At 39.9% G+C, this 17227-nt stretch overlaps 1 protein-coding gene across 7 annotated transcripts in view; it reads right to left on the minus strand.

Moving 5' to 3' along the window:
- Window positions 1–17227, minus strand: part of LOC120380316 (serine/threonine-protein phosphatase 4 regulatory subunit 1-like) — a 43036-nt gene that overhangs the window by 14400 nt on the left and 11409 nt on the right. For 6 of the 7 annotated variants that reach the window (XM_039497924.1, XM_039497921.1, XM_039497922.1 and 3 more), the window contains 10 exons: window positions 15886–16018; window positions 14618–14724; window positions 12164–12306; window positions 11492–11638; window positions 7729–7836; window positions 6921–6986; window positions 5404–5562; window positions 4350–4543; window positions 3439–3893; window positions 604–821 (listed from right to left, as the gene is read on the minus strand). In XM_039497924.1, the coding sequence (XP_039353858.1) occupies window positions 604–821; window positions 3439–3893; window positions 4350–4543; window positions 5404–5562; window positions 6921–6986; window positions 7729–7836; window positions 11492–11638; window positions 12164–12306; window positions 14618–14724; window positions 15886–15983 (1695 nt within the window). In that variant the 5' untranslated portion in view covers window positions 15984–16018. Of the gene's footprint in view, window positions 1–603; window positions 822–3438; window positions 3894–4349; window positions 4544–5403; window positions 5563–6920; window positions 6987–7728; window positions 7837–11491; window positions 11639–12163; window positions 12307–12621; window positions 12665–14617; window positions 14725–15885; window positions 16019–17227 lie in introns of those variants that run through there. The other variant, XM_039497927.1, reaches the window with a different exon arrangement.

Here is a 17227-nt window from a genome sequence, read left to right on the forward strand (position 1 = left end):
AAGCATGCCCCCTTATGAATTCCTAATAAAATGCTGGTGATTAAAAAAATTTACTCCTGTATTGCGGAGGAATTAAAGGCGAACATCAAGTTGTAGTTAACACATATGCTAGCACTGAATGTGTTATTTTAGGGGACAAGCAGCGTTTTAGTATCTTCCTATGATTAGCTCCATCATAAAGACAAAATTACAAGCACTGTGAAAAAGTTTTCCTATTTAGCCCACATGCACATTAAGAGTATTGTAAAATGGCAGTCAGGAAGAATGTGTATTGCCACTGGTTGATTTAGTCCCTTGTCTGGGGACAAATGACTTATATTTGCTTCAGAAACAGAGAAGATTTTGTTAGGTTTGTTTTCTATGAAGCTCCTGTACGGCCACTTAAAGGTTTCTATTTCCTGGCTCACCTGAACCCAAATACAAATAAGCTCCTTGAAAAACTTTAAATTTTGTTTTATATAATAAGTGGATATAATAAATTATACTACAGTAGCGTCTAGGACCCCCAGTCAAGAACAGGGCACTGTTGTGCTAATTGCTGGGCAAACGGAGGTAGACATTGTCCGTACCTTAAGAGCTTACAGAGGATGAGTGTCTACTTACTGTGCTTTTCAGTATGCTGGTAGTGGATTGGTTGCTTACATCATTCTGGAATGATGAAGAGGACAAAGTGTTCTTCTCCACAGTGGCATGGCTGGCTTCAAAAGTGGACAATTCATTCTGAAGTTTGCCATTGCTCTCTTCTGTGTGTTTGGTCTCATAATCATTGATGGACTCAAACTGAGCAGCTCTGAGCGCAGCGGACAATACTTGAACCTGGGCTGTATAAAGTAAAGGGATCGGGGACACATTTAGGGCTTGTCTACACAGCTTGGCAAAGTCACCAGATGGATGTGATTTGTAAAGAGCACTAAGAGGCTGCACTCTAGCTGCCTTGTGTAGCCCCTTATGATGCACTCTGAAAGATAACTAGTTCACATTAACGTAGTCCTGTGTAAAATGGGAAAACATCAACGTGAACCAGGTACTTTTTAGAGCACACCATCAGGCTCTACACAGGGCAGCTAGAGCACAACACATTAGCGCGCTCTACAAAACACATCCCTCTAGTACCCTTCGCCAGCATACCGTATACAGGTCCTTAGTTTCCTTTCTGTGCTTCATTTTAAAGGATTATTAATGCTACAATTATTTATACTGAGAGATTTAAAAAAAACAAACACACACAACAAAATGCATAGAAACATGAGAGGAAATATTTACCTTTGCAAAAAAAGGTCAAGAATTAACTTCAGCAAAACCTTTCAGATAAACTGTGAGCATAGATTTAGAGGCAGTATTACCGTTTCCAGCAGAAGTATATAAGTATCTGTTTCCATTCTCTGGACAGACCTCTGATAATCTCTGATGGCAAGGAACCCTGGATCATGTCCTATTTCACTATCCTTAAAACAATTTAACATGGAGGAGAGTGGGGCGTGCGGGGAACACTTTTAGAAAGGAAGCTTGAAACTGAGGCCTTCATCCAGAAACTGAAGGCCAACCTTGAGATAGGAGGCTGCCTGTAAAACTCTGGATCCCCCCTGCAGTTAGGGTGTATGCTGAGAAACTGTTTAAAGGCAACAGGTAACTTGTAATAGAAAAGGAATTGTATCTAACATACAAGTGTAAATGCCAGAAGTTGCATTTCGTATTTATTTACTGTGTAACTTGTATGTTTGTTCTTCCTTACTATTTCATCTTTGAATTTTTTACCCCAAGCAGATCTCTGTTGTGCAAAAAGTGAGTTGATAACTGGGTGGCTGGTTTCATACCTTCGGGAGTGATGAACCAGAGGGAAAAAGTCTGAGACTCTGGTAGTTAAGAAGTTGGGGAGGATAGATTAGGTGAGACTTGGGACTGGAAGGGCTGTTGGTGTCGCCCTGTAAGAGTAACTAAGCTGGTGGAAGCCAGGGTGAGACCTTGTGCTTGTGGGCAACCTACTGGTGTCAGCGATCTGAGCCATAGCAGCACAGCATTAAGGCACCCCAAAGAAACAGGGCAGGCAGTGACAGAACCGCTTACTAGTTTGGGTGATCCCCAGAATATCACATACACACAGATGAAGCCATTTCTGATCAAATATAAGCAAGAGGAAGTATTTAGTGAAGGTCGCTCAAAGTGTCTTTCAGGAATGGATCAAAACAACAAAAATGAGTGTGTTTTGCCATGATTCTGCCAATGTAGTTTTGAACACAGCTCCACTTCTATGTAATGCACCATTCTGTGAAAATAGGAACAAAAAAGGCTCCCCGAACTCAGATTTTCAAATAGCTTTCAAAATATTTACATTGGTCCAACTCCCGGTGACTAGATTTTAAAGGTGAAACACGAGAGCATATACCGGGACCAAAAGCAACGACCATTTAAGAGTAGATGGGAAGAGATGAGATGATGGTCGCAGAAAAGAGATGAGGATCAGATAAGGTAGAGGTATGTAAGAGGGTTTTGGCAGCTTGGTTAGGAAGGAAGAGAAATGAGCATCCACACATCCTTTTATTCTGAAAGGGAGGAAGGTTGCTTGGCTGAGGAATAATGAAAAGCAAGGACATTACAGTAGAGGGTATGATGGAAAAGATACAGATTTACCTGTCTAACTCCTTCACTGTTTCTTAGTAGCCTCAAACCCTTTTCTTTATTTTCTATTGTATATGTGTCAGCCATGCGACTCCCCACTCTGCTGCCAACTCCTATGCTCCAGTTCCACTTCACTTCTTGCTCTTTTCCTAGTCATCAATCTTTCTCCCCATGAGTTTTCTGTTCTTATATTTCTTATTGTGCCTTCTGTCCCCACCACTCACTTTTTCCTTCCACTTTTTCCAGTGGTTCTCAATCTTTTGGGGCTCAGGACCCATTTGAAAATGTTTATGGCCTGTTGTGACTCGGTAAATAGTCTGGGGGATGGAGGCCCTGGGAGGTATTGGTCGGATCCTGTCCCCCAGGGTGGTTGGGTCTTGCCCAGCACTTACCTCAGAGTGGTGGCTCCTATGCTGTGGGGCTGGCTGGACTTGGCTCTCCACTGCAAGCATTGCAAGCTCCAAGGTTTCAGTGTCACACTGGTTTGCCCCTCCCAGCCTCAGGGGGTTGCAGTACCACTCACTCAAATCTGGCCTACCCAGAGTCTGTCACCATAACGTCTGGGCCAAACCTGAGTGGTGCTGGGACTCCAGAGGCTGCAGTGCGTGGAGCAGGGAGACGAGCCCAGCCAGCCCTCTGGGACAGGAACCACAGGAACTGCCACGCGACCCGAATTTGGGTCCCGACCCACAGGTTGAGAAACTTGGCTTTAGGCAAGAAAGGGCTGCTGCAATAAGGAGCTTTGAAGGGTGCAGGGAACCCTCGCGGCATGAGACATCAGAAACTATACCTCCACATATCGCTACTATTGTAGGCTTTTACCTTGGACATCTGGATCATCCATGTGCTCCTGCAAGCTTTCCAGCACTTTTTTTATTTCACTACTGGCAACACAGTTATTACACATAGCTTTCGACATAGAGCAGCCTTCTTCATGCTTCTCAGTCTTGGATTGAAGCAGCTCCAAATCTTGGCTTATATCAGGGAGTGGGGGGCGCCAGTACAGGAAAGTATTAAAGATATCCTCAGCAGACTGGAACCTTGAGTTCACTCCCTGGCAACTGCTCACGTGACAGTCTTTAATGCCTTCTATCACACATGCAGTGGTATTCTCATTCTGGGACAATCTAGTAAGAGCCTTTCCGGGACTACCACAACTGTTTGAACTTCCTTTCAGTGGATCTGTCCTTGGGCTTTCAACACAGATCAAGGGGTTCGCTTCTGCTGAAGTCCCTTCAGTTGACGATTCCGATTTAATTTCTATTGGTTGTTCTAAACTGAGAACAGAGACATAGCATTAGGAAAACAAAAGGTATAGACCCTAGAACAGCACTTTCCAGTTAAAAAGACACACACTTCAGATAAGGCAGCAAGAGAAATTATAATAAGTGGAGCTATTCTACTTGAGGACAAATCCTGCTTTAGAACTACTTGTTTCAACTTTAGTTTCAATACATTTTCCCTTTCCTCTCTTCCCTTTCCCCTCCAAGAAATTACTGGTGAAACATTAAAGTAGCTAGATTAAATCATGTGGCAATTCATCAGACCTATGTAGCCCACATTTTAAACCATTATTGAAACTACATCTACAGTACCAAAGGTCTTATTTTTAGTCACATATATTAAACACAAGATCATATCAACTAAAACTAAAGACTTAACTGAAGGACTGTGGAGGAAAAAATATTTTGTCAGTTTTCCTCTCCCTTTTCACACCTCAACCATAGCTTTACCTGGAGGATACAATGTTCGTACTGGCAGATGTGATGTTTGCATTGTTGCCTGGTTGGCGGGAACTGGAAGACACATCCTGTGCTGATGGTCGGATACTGAGCGTCCCATCCTCCCGAATATAAAGACCAGCACTAGAAGGGTTTGCAAAGGTAGAAATAAACGGGCCTAGAGACTGAAAAGCAGCTTGGCGAACCTGGCACAAAAATAAAGATGTGACATATGTTGTAGCCATGCTGCCTTTTGGTAAATTGTTAATAATGAATATGAAATGTGGCTCAAATTTTGCTCTGACTATATTATAAGGTTATACTTTGCTATTATCTAAGCTTTTCAGAGTATGCTATTAAGCCAGCCCTGGCTTCATTTAATACATTTTACTACTAGAGTTTATCAGGAACAAGCAAGACATCAGAGTAAGGGGATTCAAGAAGCAAAATGTGCGTCAGTAAATATAGTTCATCTCACTTATTTAATTTTTCACTACGTGATTCAAGTCAAATCATAATTGATTCACAGACATGGTCCAAAAGCTATGCACCCAGTATCTTGACAATGAAAACACAGTGTTTAATGTAATCCCCATTATGACATTTTCAAAAAAAAATTAAAGCACCATCCCCAAGTTTGACGGGCCAAAATTTAGAAGGCCCAGAATGACACCCACCTTCTAAGCGTGACATTTTACATTTCTAAAGCGAACATGGAAACGAAAAAGAGCAGAAGAGACCACATACCTAACATACCCAGCTTTCGGTCTTTGGTGGTGACTGTACATGGTGCCCATGTAATTGAATTTTAATCTGTCCTCTAATTATATTAGCACTACATTTTACAGGCTGTGCATGAAGAAAGCATATGCGTGTTGCATCCATGCTGCCCTCAGTGTCCTCAATTTGAGGGACCAAGACTGAGAATTACCATGTTTGCCTATACAGGAGACCTATCTTTGCTATTAAGCCACTGGTTTGGCCACTTGAAAGTCCTTGTAATTGAAAAAGGCAGCTTGCATGCGTGAATTTCTTTTAGTTCAGAGGTACCTCACCACCGACTTACCCATCTGCAGGGGTCACTGATGAGATTGATAAAGAGAGGGGACAACTTGCTTCTGCGAACTTCTGGGGAAGTGGTGTAAGACACAGCCATAAAGCATTCAGCACAAGCTTTTCGCATTCCCCAAACACTATCAGAGCAGAGTTCAAAAAACTTTGGAATCTGTCAAAAAGGAATGAAACTATAGCTAATCAAACAGGTATTGAAGCTGCAGTACAAGATACCACTTTTGGTTGGTTTAATTACTTGGAAAAAAGTAGTTGGTAGTAGTTTGTGTGCAATGGGTGAAAAAGGACACGAAAGTAGTGACTGAGAAGAAAAATAATTATATTAATTACTGAAGAATTAAAATTTCCCTCCCTCATTCATCTCAGTTGTGTCTTGCTTTCATTTAAATTAAGGGGAAGGGCATAGGGAAAATCAGTAATAGGCTCTCTTTTCTGCAAGCATATCTTAGTATAAGGATAACTTATTAAGCATGGGAAACTAATTCTTTCTAGTCTGGGGAGGGTGGCAGGACGGGGACAGAAAAATCAGATCACTTTAAAAATACTCTTGTGCTTTCAACTGTGCTTAAAAAAAAAAAAGTATTTTGGAGGTGAGGGATAAAACTGTTAACTTGCAAAATACACAATCTTCCTATTCAGTACCAGACCAGCTCCTCATTTGGAAACACTGCCTCAGGAACATTCCACCACCACCTCTTCCCCCGCTTTGGTTTTTTCCCCCCTCTCTCACACAAGTTTCTGGGATTTTATTTAACAAGTCTAGCAAAGGGAAAATAGCCAGCTACTCGCAGAAGAAAGTAATCTGTTTTAATTAGACTTTTGAAAACATCTCTGTGTTTCTGTTAAAATGCTATTTTATACACAGCTGTACAGCAATCACACTCAAATCAAAACTGATTTTTCCTTGCCTTTTTGCTAAAAAAAAAAAAAAATAGACAGAATATTAGTGGCACAAACGTGTTTTACCAGGACTCTCACTTGCAATAAGTACAGCTAGTTCCTGTCCTGCACTGACACCTAAAAACCACTCACTATTACCTAAACAAAAGTGAATATTGCAAGTTAATTCTACTGTTTGTGAGAGTCTTTTATATAACATCAGGATGAGAAAGAAAATTAACATTTAAAATATAATAAACCGTAATGTAAATCTACAAAAGTTGCCAGGGCACTCATGAATAGGTATAACGCGAAATTACTTTAACTCAATTTTTTACAATTGTTGAGATTTCAAGTTGATTGTTTCCCGATAATTTAATATATTCACTGAAAAGAACCCTCCCTTATTGCATAAACAGTGTCTTAAAAAATAAATTGAAATGTCTTTTTTAAAAAACAAACTTTTGCCACCAATGGTGACTAAACCAGTGAAGCAGGTTTAAATTCAAGAAAGAGTTATCCAGAAGTTTGTTCTTTTGTCTCAAAAAAACCCAAAACATTTCAGTTGTAAAAGCAGATATGAAAGCTCAAGCAAAATACAAATCTTTTTGTGTCTCTCTAAATTTTACATACCAAAAATCTCTCTGTGGCTTCTTGTCCAACTGCATTACAAATATCGCCAAAGCTAGCTGCACAAACCTTAAAAAAAAAAAAAAAAAAAAAGTTATGAGTAAACTCCTGGCCCCATTGAAATCAATTAGAGTTTTGCTACTGACTGAAGTCAAGAATTTTACCCCTTATTGTTCACTCCTAAGCATCAAATTTAGACTCTGTAGTTTGCATGTCTTTTACAATACAAATCCTATTGACAAATTTAAATCCTGTAAATGCTAAGGCCTCAGTCCTGGACAAGAGATTCATTAGGGCAGCCCCCTGTGGTACATACACAGCGCCATTGAAATCAATGACACCCCTAGGTTGGACCTCTGCATCAGTGAAGAGTCTCATCAACTTTAATGGACTCTGAATGGACTGCAGGGGTTCTCCACCTGAATATTTTAAAGAGGTTGCCAAAAACGGAGTAGAAGAAAAATGTGTGCAGGTCAGTACTTAAGTGTATTGACAAAACTATCTTCACTATGGCCCTGAGTGGCTTAATTTCAAACACACGCTTACATGTTTTCCTGAATCAAGGCCTATATTTGTCTCAAGCCAGGGGCGAAGGTACCTCACTTTCATGAGCATTATACTTTAAACACAGAATACACAAATCAAACACATAAGGAAATTCCTTTACATTGAAAAAGGAGAATCAAAGGCGCTGCTAAAGTCTGAAATCATATTACTATCAATACTATGCTTAAAGATAATGTGATGTAGATGTTAAAAATACTGTAGAATGTACTTGAAGTGTTTCAGTTTTGAAATAAGTCATACCAACCTTACGGACTTGGAAAAGTTTCCCGTCACCACACAGCTCGCAGAAACGGGGAAGTAGCATACGTTCAACAATAGTTTTGCTCAGCATAGAAGCCATTTTACAAATTATCTATAACACAGAAGAGGGAGAAAAACCATTAATGTAATAGTCACCAAGCACTTTTAGTTCCAGTTTTCTTTCTAAAAAGAAGAGTTCTGAAAGCAAAAGGCAAACTACTACTTTAAAATACAATTACTGTACGAGTTAAATGGACATTGTTTTGCTTGCCAGTCATTTTAAAACTACAAAATCCACTGACATCATACTATTATGCATGACATTTCTGTATTAGAGGACTGAGATTTTATTTTTTTAAATTGCGTAGGATGAGTTACACAAATCAACAATTTATACATGGTTTAATCCAGGATTCTCAAACTATTTTACAGTGTGGATTACACTTAAATATTTGTGACAGCAGTGTTGGAGGACCATACCATGATTGAGGCCCTGCTGTGGTACGTGCTGTCCAAAATCACAATCCTGAAAACACTGTAGCACATGCTTAACTTTAAGAATGCAAGTAGTCTCCTTGGCTTCAGTTAGCCAGCTCAGGTGTTTAAAGTTAAGCATGTGCACAGCTCTTTGCAGGACCAGGGCCTAAACTAAAGGCAAAAAATAACAAGTGAGTTTGACCAACCACAGGACAGACAAAGGGTAGGAAGGACAATGGAAACAATGATTAAGACAACATGGTTATATAGGTTAGCTAGTGCACAACTCGATAGAATTCAGATTCAGTTAGCTGTTAGTTTATAAACTTAAGATTAAAAAAAAATCTCATTAATTCAAGCTTCTGTGTGAAGTTGTCAATTTCAAAGGTCACCACAAACCATGTTACCTGCAGCATTTAATGACTTTAGCCATATACACACTTTCTGCTGTCTTTTCACTACAGTGCATGAAGAGTCCCAAATTTGTGACTCCGGGGAGAGGGAGGGCTTACTGGCTTCCACGTGCCTTTCCACTGATAAGGTCAGTGTCCCACAGAGCCAGGAATTGCATACTGACACAAATATTATTGACTGAATAGAACTCTACGTTTTATTTTAATATTTCAGAAAATATATAATTTCTACCTCCATAAAAACAAGTACCGCTCCCAAGAATATTCCATCTTTGTGATAGAATGCCAAATAAAAACCAAGGAAGAATACCGTATAATCCCACTTTTTAAATGGAACTGTCAGTCCTTCAAAAAGACATCTGGTATTCAGATGTCACCCTGGAAGTCTCCCTGAGCAATAACCAACTTCCAGATGAGGAAGGGGAATCTATCTGGTAAAGGTATTTTAGAGGTCAAGTGTCAGAGGTCCCTGCTGAACCCAAATCTGATTTCTTATAAGTGAACAGAATCTGTTTTTTCATCAAGACACTTGAGACTTAAGACTTTAGTCATCATTCACACTCTCTGTAAAGTTAACAAGAACCAGGGTAGAAATCTGAAGACTTCAGAAAGAGATCATTGGGGGAAATTATAATCTTGGCAGCATCCTTTAAATAGTTGCAAAGTGTTTTTTATTTGCTCTTAGTTTCTAACAATCTTTTAGCACCCTGAAAATATAAACTCTGATTCTGATCTTTTCCCAAATATGGAGAACATTGATTTTTCCCTATGAATTTAATTGCACTTGTAATTAACATAGGTTTTGTTGCTTGCTTGTTTGTGCGTCAACACTGTGATGTCACCACTACTCTGGGATTGTAGATTAACGGATGCTGCAGTCAGAAGAAGGGGCACAAGTTTATAACAGAATTCTTATTGAGCATTATATACCAAGAACTTTATATACAGAAAAAATATCCCTTTGTGATGGAATTACTATTAGTTTCCTTAAACAGACAGTTAAGCCAACTACATTATAATTTTAATATAGGTAATTTTGAAGCTGTGCTGTTTTACCGTGTCTCTAAGAATATGCCCATAAAGCAATGGGGGTGGGGCAGGGAGGGGCAACCGCAGCACGTATATCCATACTCTAGCCAACTTTAATCTAATTAGCTTGGATACCAACTGCAGTGAAGCTACAGCAGCACAGGCTTCAGCACAGGCTGTAAAAGCCCACCTGGGACCCTGGGTATGTATTCAGGCAACTAGTCCATGCTGAAGTCTGTGCTGCCACAGCTTTACTACTATTGGTACCTGAGCTAGCTAAATTAAAGTTAGCTCGGTTACATCTATATGTGCTGGAATAACACCTCCAATTGCAGTGTAGACACACCATTAGGCTACATCTATACTACAAGCTAGGGTGCAAGTCCCCTGCTCACTTACACAGACTCACACTAGCTCTCATCAAGCTAATGGGTGTATAAACAGCAGTGTGGCCAAAGTAGCACAAGTAGTGGCAGCTGTAGCATGGCTTAGCTGTGCTGAGTACATACCACTGGTTTCAGGTGGGTTTGTACTCTGCAGGCTAAGTCGTGCCTCCACTGCTGCTACGCCTGCTACCGTGGCTACACTGCTATGAGCTACCGTGAGTATGTGTACGCAAGCCGGAAGAGAACTCCCCTAGTTCATAGTGTAGATGTAGCCTCACAGTGTCTCCACTGAAATTGTTTGTCAACACCATAATGATGCCTATTCTTGAAAATTACTTAGGAAAATAAGATTTGGAAAGTCTGACTAACTGTCTGACTGAAAGCTATACAAGGTGGGTGTAATAACATTTACAAGCAGAAAAATAAAAAAGATTTTTCCAAGAAGAGTTGTTATAAATAATAGTCTCAAAAGCATGGGAGTCCAAAGGATTCCTCAAACACTTCACTGATGCAGAGCTCAGAATTTTCTTCTGTCTGACCACATGTACCAGGCCCAGAAAATGTACTAGTTGAAAAGTTATTTGAATTGGTTCACAAAGTGCTTCTATCTTTGGCAGACTGAAAAACCTTACTGTGACATTGTTCTCATTACCATCTTGCTTTCTTCACCACTTCAACTTTAGCTGGTGATCTCTTATGAACTAGACAAGGTTCCTTATAAGAGAGACCCAAATTAGTGTTTAAGAGCCCAACCTGCTCCCATCCAAGTTAATGGCACAACTTGCATTGATGACAATGATGCAAGTTTGGAGCCACAAGGGGCCCAATACAACAAGTTACTAGTGACCACATAAATTCAAGCCTCAATAGCTTACCACATTTGAAGCTGGCATTCCAAGCTTAGCAAGGGTTTTAACACTGGTTTCTAACCTCTCAAAATAATGGCCAATACCATCTTGCATCTCCGTTTTAATCATAATTCTAAGTTTTTTTCATTGTATCAGGCTTTAATTCTATTCCAGAAGGTTTACAAAAGAGGACCTTGATCAACTCATATTCCTTGATCTAGAAATGTTTTACCAGCACTGGCTGAGGCTGGAAGACAGCAAATTCCAGAACTCAAGTCAGTGTAATTTTCATTCACTAGTTTTGTTGTGGTTTTTTAGGGTGTGTATGTCTGTTTAAATCTCACATGCACACATGCATATTGAGACACTGGAAGGGGGCTGGAAAACTGGTTAGTCCTTTACAGAAAGATCACTTGTAACTGGACAACTGAGAAATACAGGCAGAATTAAAACTAATCTTCCAGTTAACTAGTTTACTTAATTAGCAAGTTAAAAGTTTGAATACAAAGTCCATCTCCCAGATCCTTGCACTGACCAATGTAAAAAAAAAAAAAAAGTGTGTCCAAATAGGGGATACAATTTTAAAACAAAAAATCTTTTTCACTGCCACTTACATTCACTGCTTCCACTTTGTACTCATCGTCACTGTCTGGAGCAGAGAGGTCCAACAGAATTGGACACACCTTATTTTCAATATCATTTTGAGCAATAAGTTCTTGTTCTAGCAGTATCAGCAGTGCTTCCTGACTTGCTTTTCTAACCTAGTAACATGCAAAAGAAAAGATTAAAACAATACACTGTAAATGCAATATTTTATGAGAACCATAAAAGTCAAGTCAACATCTGTTCTCACTGAATGGAGTGCAAAAAAAGTCAAGGAAATAGTGAAAAGCTCATAAATAATAAAACTAAGTATTCCTAGTAACAAACATAAAAACTTGAGGATTTTAAGGGGACTTTTAACCCAACTTTGGGTACTAGCCTACTGGTTGGAGCACTGGACTGGGACTCAGGAGACCTGGATTCTATTCCTGACTATCATTGACCTGCTGGGTGACCTTAGGAAAGTCATTTCCAGTCTCTATGTCTCAGTTCCTCCATCTGTAAAATGGGAATGATACAGACGTCCTTTGTAAAGTGCTTTTCAGATCTATGTACAAAATGCTATATACAATCTAAGTATTATTAGTACTAATAGAAATTAATGTTTAACTCCTCCGTATTGTGAAAGGTCCATATGCCATACTGAATTAACTATACAACTTTTACAGTCTGAGATTTCCTACCTGGTTGTTAGGGTCTGTGAGGTATCTCACTACAATGGGCATAAGGTAGTCAGAAAATGCTGTTGGGAAGTTTGGTCGACTTTCTTGCAGAAAAATGGCAATGGGAGGTATTTGTTCCATCAGTTCTGTCCGTACAGTAGGCTCTGGTAGCATAGAGAAAGTCAAAGTGGCTTTAGTAAATTTAAAGTTAGAACCAGATACATTCAATAAATAGCATTTCCTCTTGTGAAACTATGAAAAGCCCAAAAAAAAAAAATCCTCTTTTTAGAAATGTCATCATTTAGAATATCTGTGTTTAAAGGTCAGCTGAGAAATCAAACGGTCTCAGATATAACCTCCCATCAGCCCAAGAGACTTAGAGCCATATTTTTAAACAAATGGATAGGTATCTTCCTTGAGAATCTTGCCCTTTTCATGCATTATAAACTAATTTCCTTACAGCTTCTGCATACTAGTACCTCATTTATCTATGAGCCAATGCATGCGGACGGAGCTAGTAGTCTAAAAGAAAAGAGATGCACACATTATTTTTCACACAGTTTTCCTGTGTTTTGCTAAGGTTCGCTGGATTTTTTTCATCTTTTGAAAAGTATCCTGTACATTCTCAGGTGTAGTTTAATAATAAAAATGATCACATATCACCTGTAAAGTACCACACAAACATTAAAAGTCACAACTGGGACGTAGAATAGTACTTAGAAGTTTTCTGCATTTTAGCACCACTGTCCCAGACAGTGTACAGCCCAGAGGTTGGGGACCTGTGCTTTACTTTCTGACTTTAGGCATGCCAAGGGGCAACATTTTTTAGTCTCCTCATAGAGCGATAGAGAAAGTAATCAATCACTAATTAATAGTTAAACTTTGCCTTCATATTAAGCATATAACTAGTGATAAGATAGAGGTATGTATTTTAAAAGCTATTTCTCCCTTGAAATGATCTTCATTGCAATTAACATTTTCCAATTGTTTTTAAGACAGACGCGTTTAGAAGAAACAAGCAGAAAAATATCATAGAAACAAAAAACTTTAAACAGTTAAGTAGTTCAGGCGTCAGCTCAGCACACTATAACCCAAAGAAAGCAATCACTTACAGAAGTTGTCATATTAAATATACATAAATAATATGCGACCAAAAAACACTCCCAAAACCATGTTAATGCATATGTTAAACCAATCCCCTCCCCTCCCCCCAAACATCAGGAAATTCAAATACAAAATTCTTCAATCCATGTTAACTTGCCTACGATAATATACTCAGTACAAGCAAAGTGTGAGTGCGCTTTTGGGGAGAGGAGGTGGTGTGTGGGGGGCTTACATATATTTTTACCCCCTCTTAGTAAGTAGAGAAATGTTTAGGAAATAACATTTTTCAGTTCTGGGTGCCTAAAGTTAAGCACCCAGATCTATTCTTAGGCACCTACATTAAGTGGCCTGGTTTTTAGAGGTCCTGAAAACCTGCTGCTCCTGCTGAGTTCAGTGGAATTTTAAGTATTCATCACTAATTTAAATGAAGGAATATAGTTTGCGGGCAGGATTTTCAAAGGAACCTAAGGGAGTCACGCACCCAACTCCCGCAGAATTTTAATGGGATCTGGGTACCTAACTCCCTTAGTACTTTGGCTTAAGTCATTATGTTTGTACTTCTTCTATGTACAAACTTTGCCTTCTGATTTTTTTAAGTCAGGAGCTGACTTGAAGACAGAGCCCATAGAGAAATAAGCAAAAACACAGAAACTGGTGTTTCAATCTCTATGGCTCCCATATGGCAAAGCTATTAACCGTTTCCAGAGAAGAATTGTCCAGTGGCTAGGACACTGGATTACGTGAAATCTTAGTTCAAGTCCCTGCTGTGCCCAAGCCTTCCTGTGTGACCTTGGCCAAGTCACTCAGCTTCTCTAGGTCTTAGTTCCCCATGTGCAAGATGGTGATAAACAGCACTTCTTTACCTCTGGGATGTTATGGGATAAATACATTAAAGATTGTGAGATAGTTAAACTCTACAGTAATGGGTGTCATATGAGGTACATTAAGCAAGTGTGTTTTGCTCAATCTACCATGTGCTTTAACACATTCACATTCCTTCTTCCTTCTCCTCTGAAGAGCCAGATGGATCAAAAACATACTCCAGAATGAGTATGATTTCTAAACTAAGAGAAGATAAGAGTTCATTGATACACCTGGCTGCTAAGTGTTGCATGTGGAATTGCTGCCAGAAGCCACATCCTTCAGTCACTAACAAATGTCACACCACTCCAAAGAGAGCATACATCACATATACAAAGGTAGAGTGGAGAGCTGAATAAAAAGTAGGTCACAAGGTGTTCACAGTACATAGACCTGTCCCTCCTGCTCAATGAACCCTTACACAGTATTTGTCAACCCAAACCATGCAGTAGTAAGTCAGTCAAATACTAAATAAGGAGTTTTAAAAAATTAAGAAATTGAATCTCAAACCTGCATCTTCGGACAGTCTGACCACTATCTCTATTACCGTCAAGAAATCTTCTTCATTATTACTGAAATCTCGAAAGACATCAAGTAGACCTCTGGCAATAATCTGTCTGCAAAGGGACAACATAATGTGCACTTTAACATCCTGCTGCCACTTGGGGGTGGGGGGGAAAAAGAGAGGGGAAGGGACAGAGGGGAATATCATAAAAATGCAGGGCTGCAAGGGATCTCAAAAGGTCATCTAGTCCAATCCCCTGCACTGAGGCAGGGCCATTATTTATAGACTATCCCTGACAAGCATTTGTCTAACCTGTTCTTAAAAATCATCAATGATTATGATTGCACAACTCCCCTTGGAAACCTATTTCAGCACTTAACTACCTTATAGATAGATCTATTAGGAAAAACTTGCTAACTACCTACACTGGGAGAACAATTGATTACCGTCCTCTTTATAATAGCCCTTAACATTATTTGAAGACTTATAAGGTCCTCCCTCAGTCTTCTTTTCCCTAAATGTACCCAGTTTACTTTAGCCTTTCCTCATAGGTCAGGTTTTCTAAATCTTTTAGCATTTCTGTTGCTCTCTTCTGGACTCTCCCCAATTTGATCACATCTTTCTTCAAGTGTGGTGCCCAAAACTGGACACAATACCTGAGCTGAGGCTACCAGTGCCAAGTAGAGTAGGACAATTACCTCTTGTGGTCATACATATACCCCAGAATGGTAGTAGCTTTTTTTGCAAATGCATCATATTGTTGGCTCATATTCACTCTGTGGTCCACTATAACCCCCAGATCCTTTTCAGCAGTGCTTCCTCCTAGCCAGTTATTACCCATTTTGTATTTGTACATTTGATTTTTCCTTCCTAAGCGCAGCATTTTGCACCTTAAAAAGGATGGCCAATCTTCTTTTTAAATGTTCAGGCATACAGAACAGGTACACAGTACGGCTACATCCCAAACCAAATGTAGAACTGTGGGATATAGATGTCCTGTTACAGTGACCAAAATTGAAAACTGGGCCCTTGTAGAAATTATGTACAACAATAATCTTGTTTCTACTGCAATAAAACCTATAATAAATATGCATTTAAAAATGCACAAGAGGTATAGTAACATAATATTTTATTCATTTAAAATCCATAATAAGATTCAAAATAAAATAAAAAATATTAACATAATGGCTAGAAAACTATGGGGAGTAAAATAACAATGCAGAAATGTCTAGCCTTGTCTTTAAGAATATTAGTCTAATTGTCATGTCCTTACCGATTAAATATATTCTCACTAAAAGCATATTTTTCCAAACGAGCAAGCGGAGTCAAGTTATCCTGTCCCGGGATGTCCAAGAATGCAGTTATCCTCATGCTATCACAATCTGGTCCATAGTCTTCAAACCCAACTTTAAAAACAAAAAAAAAACATGTCAGTAAGAGAAGAAATCACAGCATTAAATATATCTCCTTGGCAGAATCCCTTTTAGAAATATTCTGCATAACAGAGCCATCTATCAGTACAGTGCTTAGAACTGCTCATACAGAATCTAACTCTTCACTTAGGCCTGGTCTACACTAGTCTGTTATTTTGGAATTAGCTAAGTTAATTCCGTCCACATGACCAAACCGGCTTTTTCGATTTAAAGGGCTCTTTAAATTGATTTCTGTACTCCATCTCGGCAAGTGGAGTAGCGCTTAAATCGAGATCGCAATCCCGGGTTAAAGGTATTGTGGATGCAATTCAACGTTATTGGCCTCCAGGAGCTATCCCAGAATGCTCTCTTGTCCGCTCTGGACAACACTCTCAACTCCGATGCACTAGCCAGGTGAGTAGGAAAAGCCCCGGGAACTTTTGAATTTCATTTCCTGTTTGGTCACCATCAGCACAGGTGACCGTCAGCACAGTCCACCATCACAGGTGACCATGCAGAGTCCACCATCACAAGAGATCACGCAGTCCCGGATTTGCAGACGAGCTCCAGCATGGTCCGAACGGGAGGTACTGGATCTCATCGCATGTTGGGGAGATGAGTCTGTTATGGCAGAACTACGTTCCAAAAAAAGAAACGCAAATACGTAAGCTAAAGTCTCCAGGGCCATGACGGAAAGAGGCTACTCCAGGGACACAGAGCAGTGTCGTACAAAAATCAAGGAGCTCAGGCAAGCATACCAAAAAGCCAGGGAGGCAAATGGGTGCTCTGGGTCACAGCCCCATACATTCCGCTTCTACCGTGAGCTCCATGCAATTATGGGGGGTGACGCCACCACTACACCATCACTGTCCGTGGACACCTGCAAGGAGGGAGTTGCTCCTTACTACTGTCCAGGGTGCATGTGTACAGCTTCTTGAGCCATGGCATTAAGGTGTAGGCTGGGTCCCCGAGGATAACTATAGGCATTTCAACATCCCCAACAGTAATTTTCTGGTGTGGGAAGCAAGTCCCTTCCTGCAGCTGTTCAAACAGACCAGAGTTCCTGGAGATGTGAGCGTCATGCACCTTTCCCGGCCATCCCACACTGATGTCGGTGAAACGTCCCTTGTGATCTACTAGTGCTTGCAGCACCATGGAAAAGTACCTCTTGCTGTTTATGTACTGGCTGCCCCCTGTGTGCCG

The sequence above is a fragment of the Mauremys reevesii genome, linkage group 13 (genome assembly GCF_016161935.1).
Source record: "Mauremys reevesii isolate NIE-2019 linkage group 13, ASM1616193v1, whole genome shotgun sequence".
In the NCBI taxonomy this organism is placed as follows: domain Eukaryota; kingdom Metazoa; phylum Chordata; order Testudines; family Geoemydidae; genus Mauremys; species Mauremys reevesii.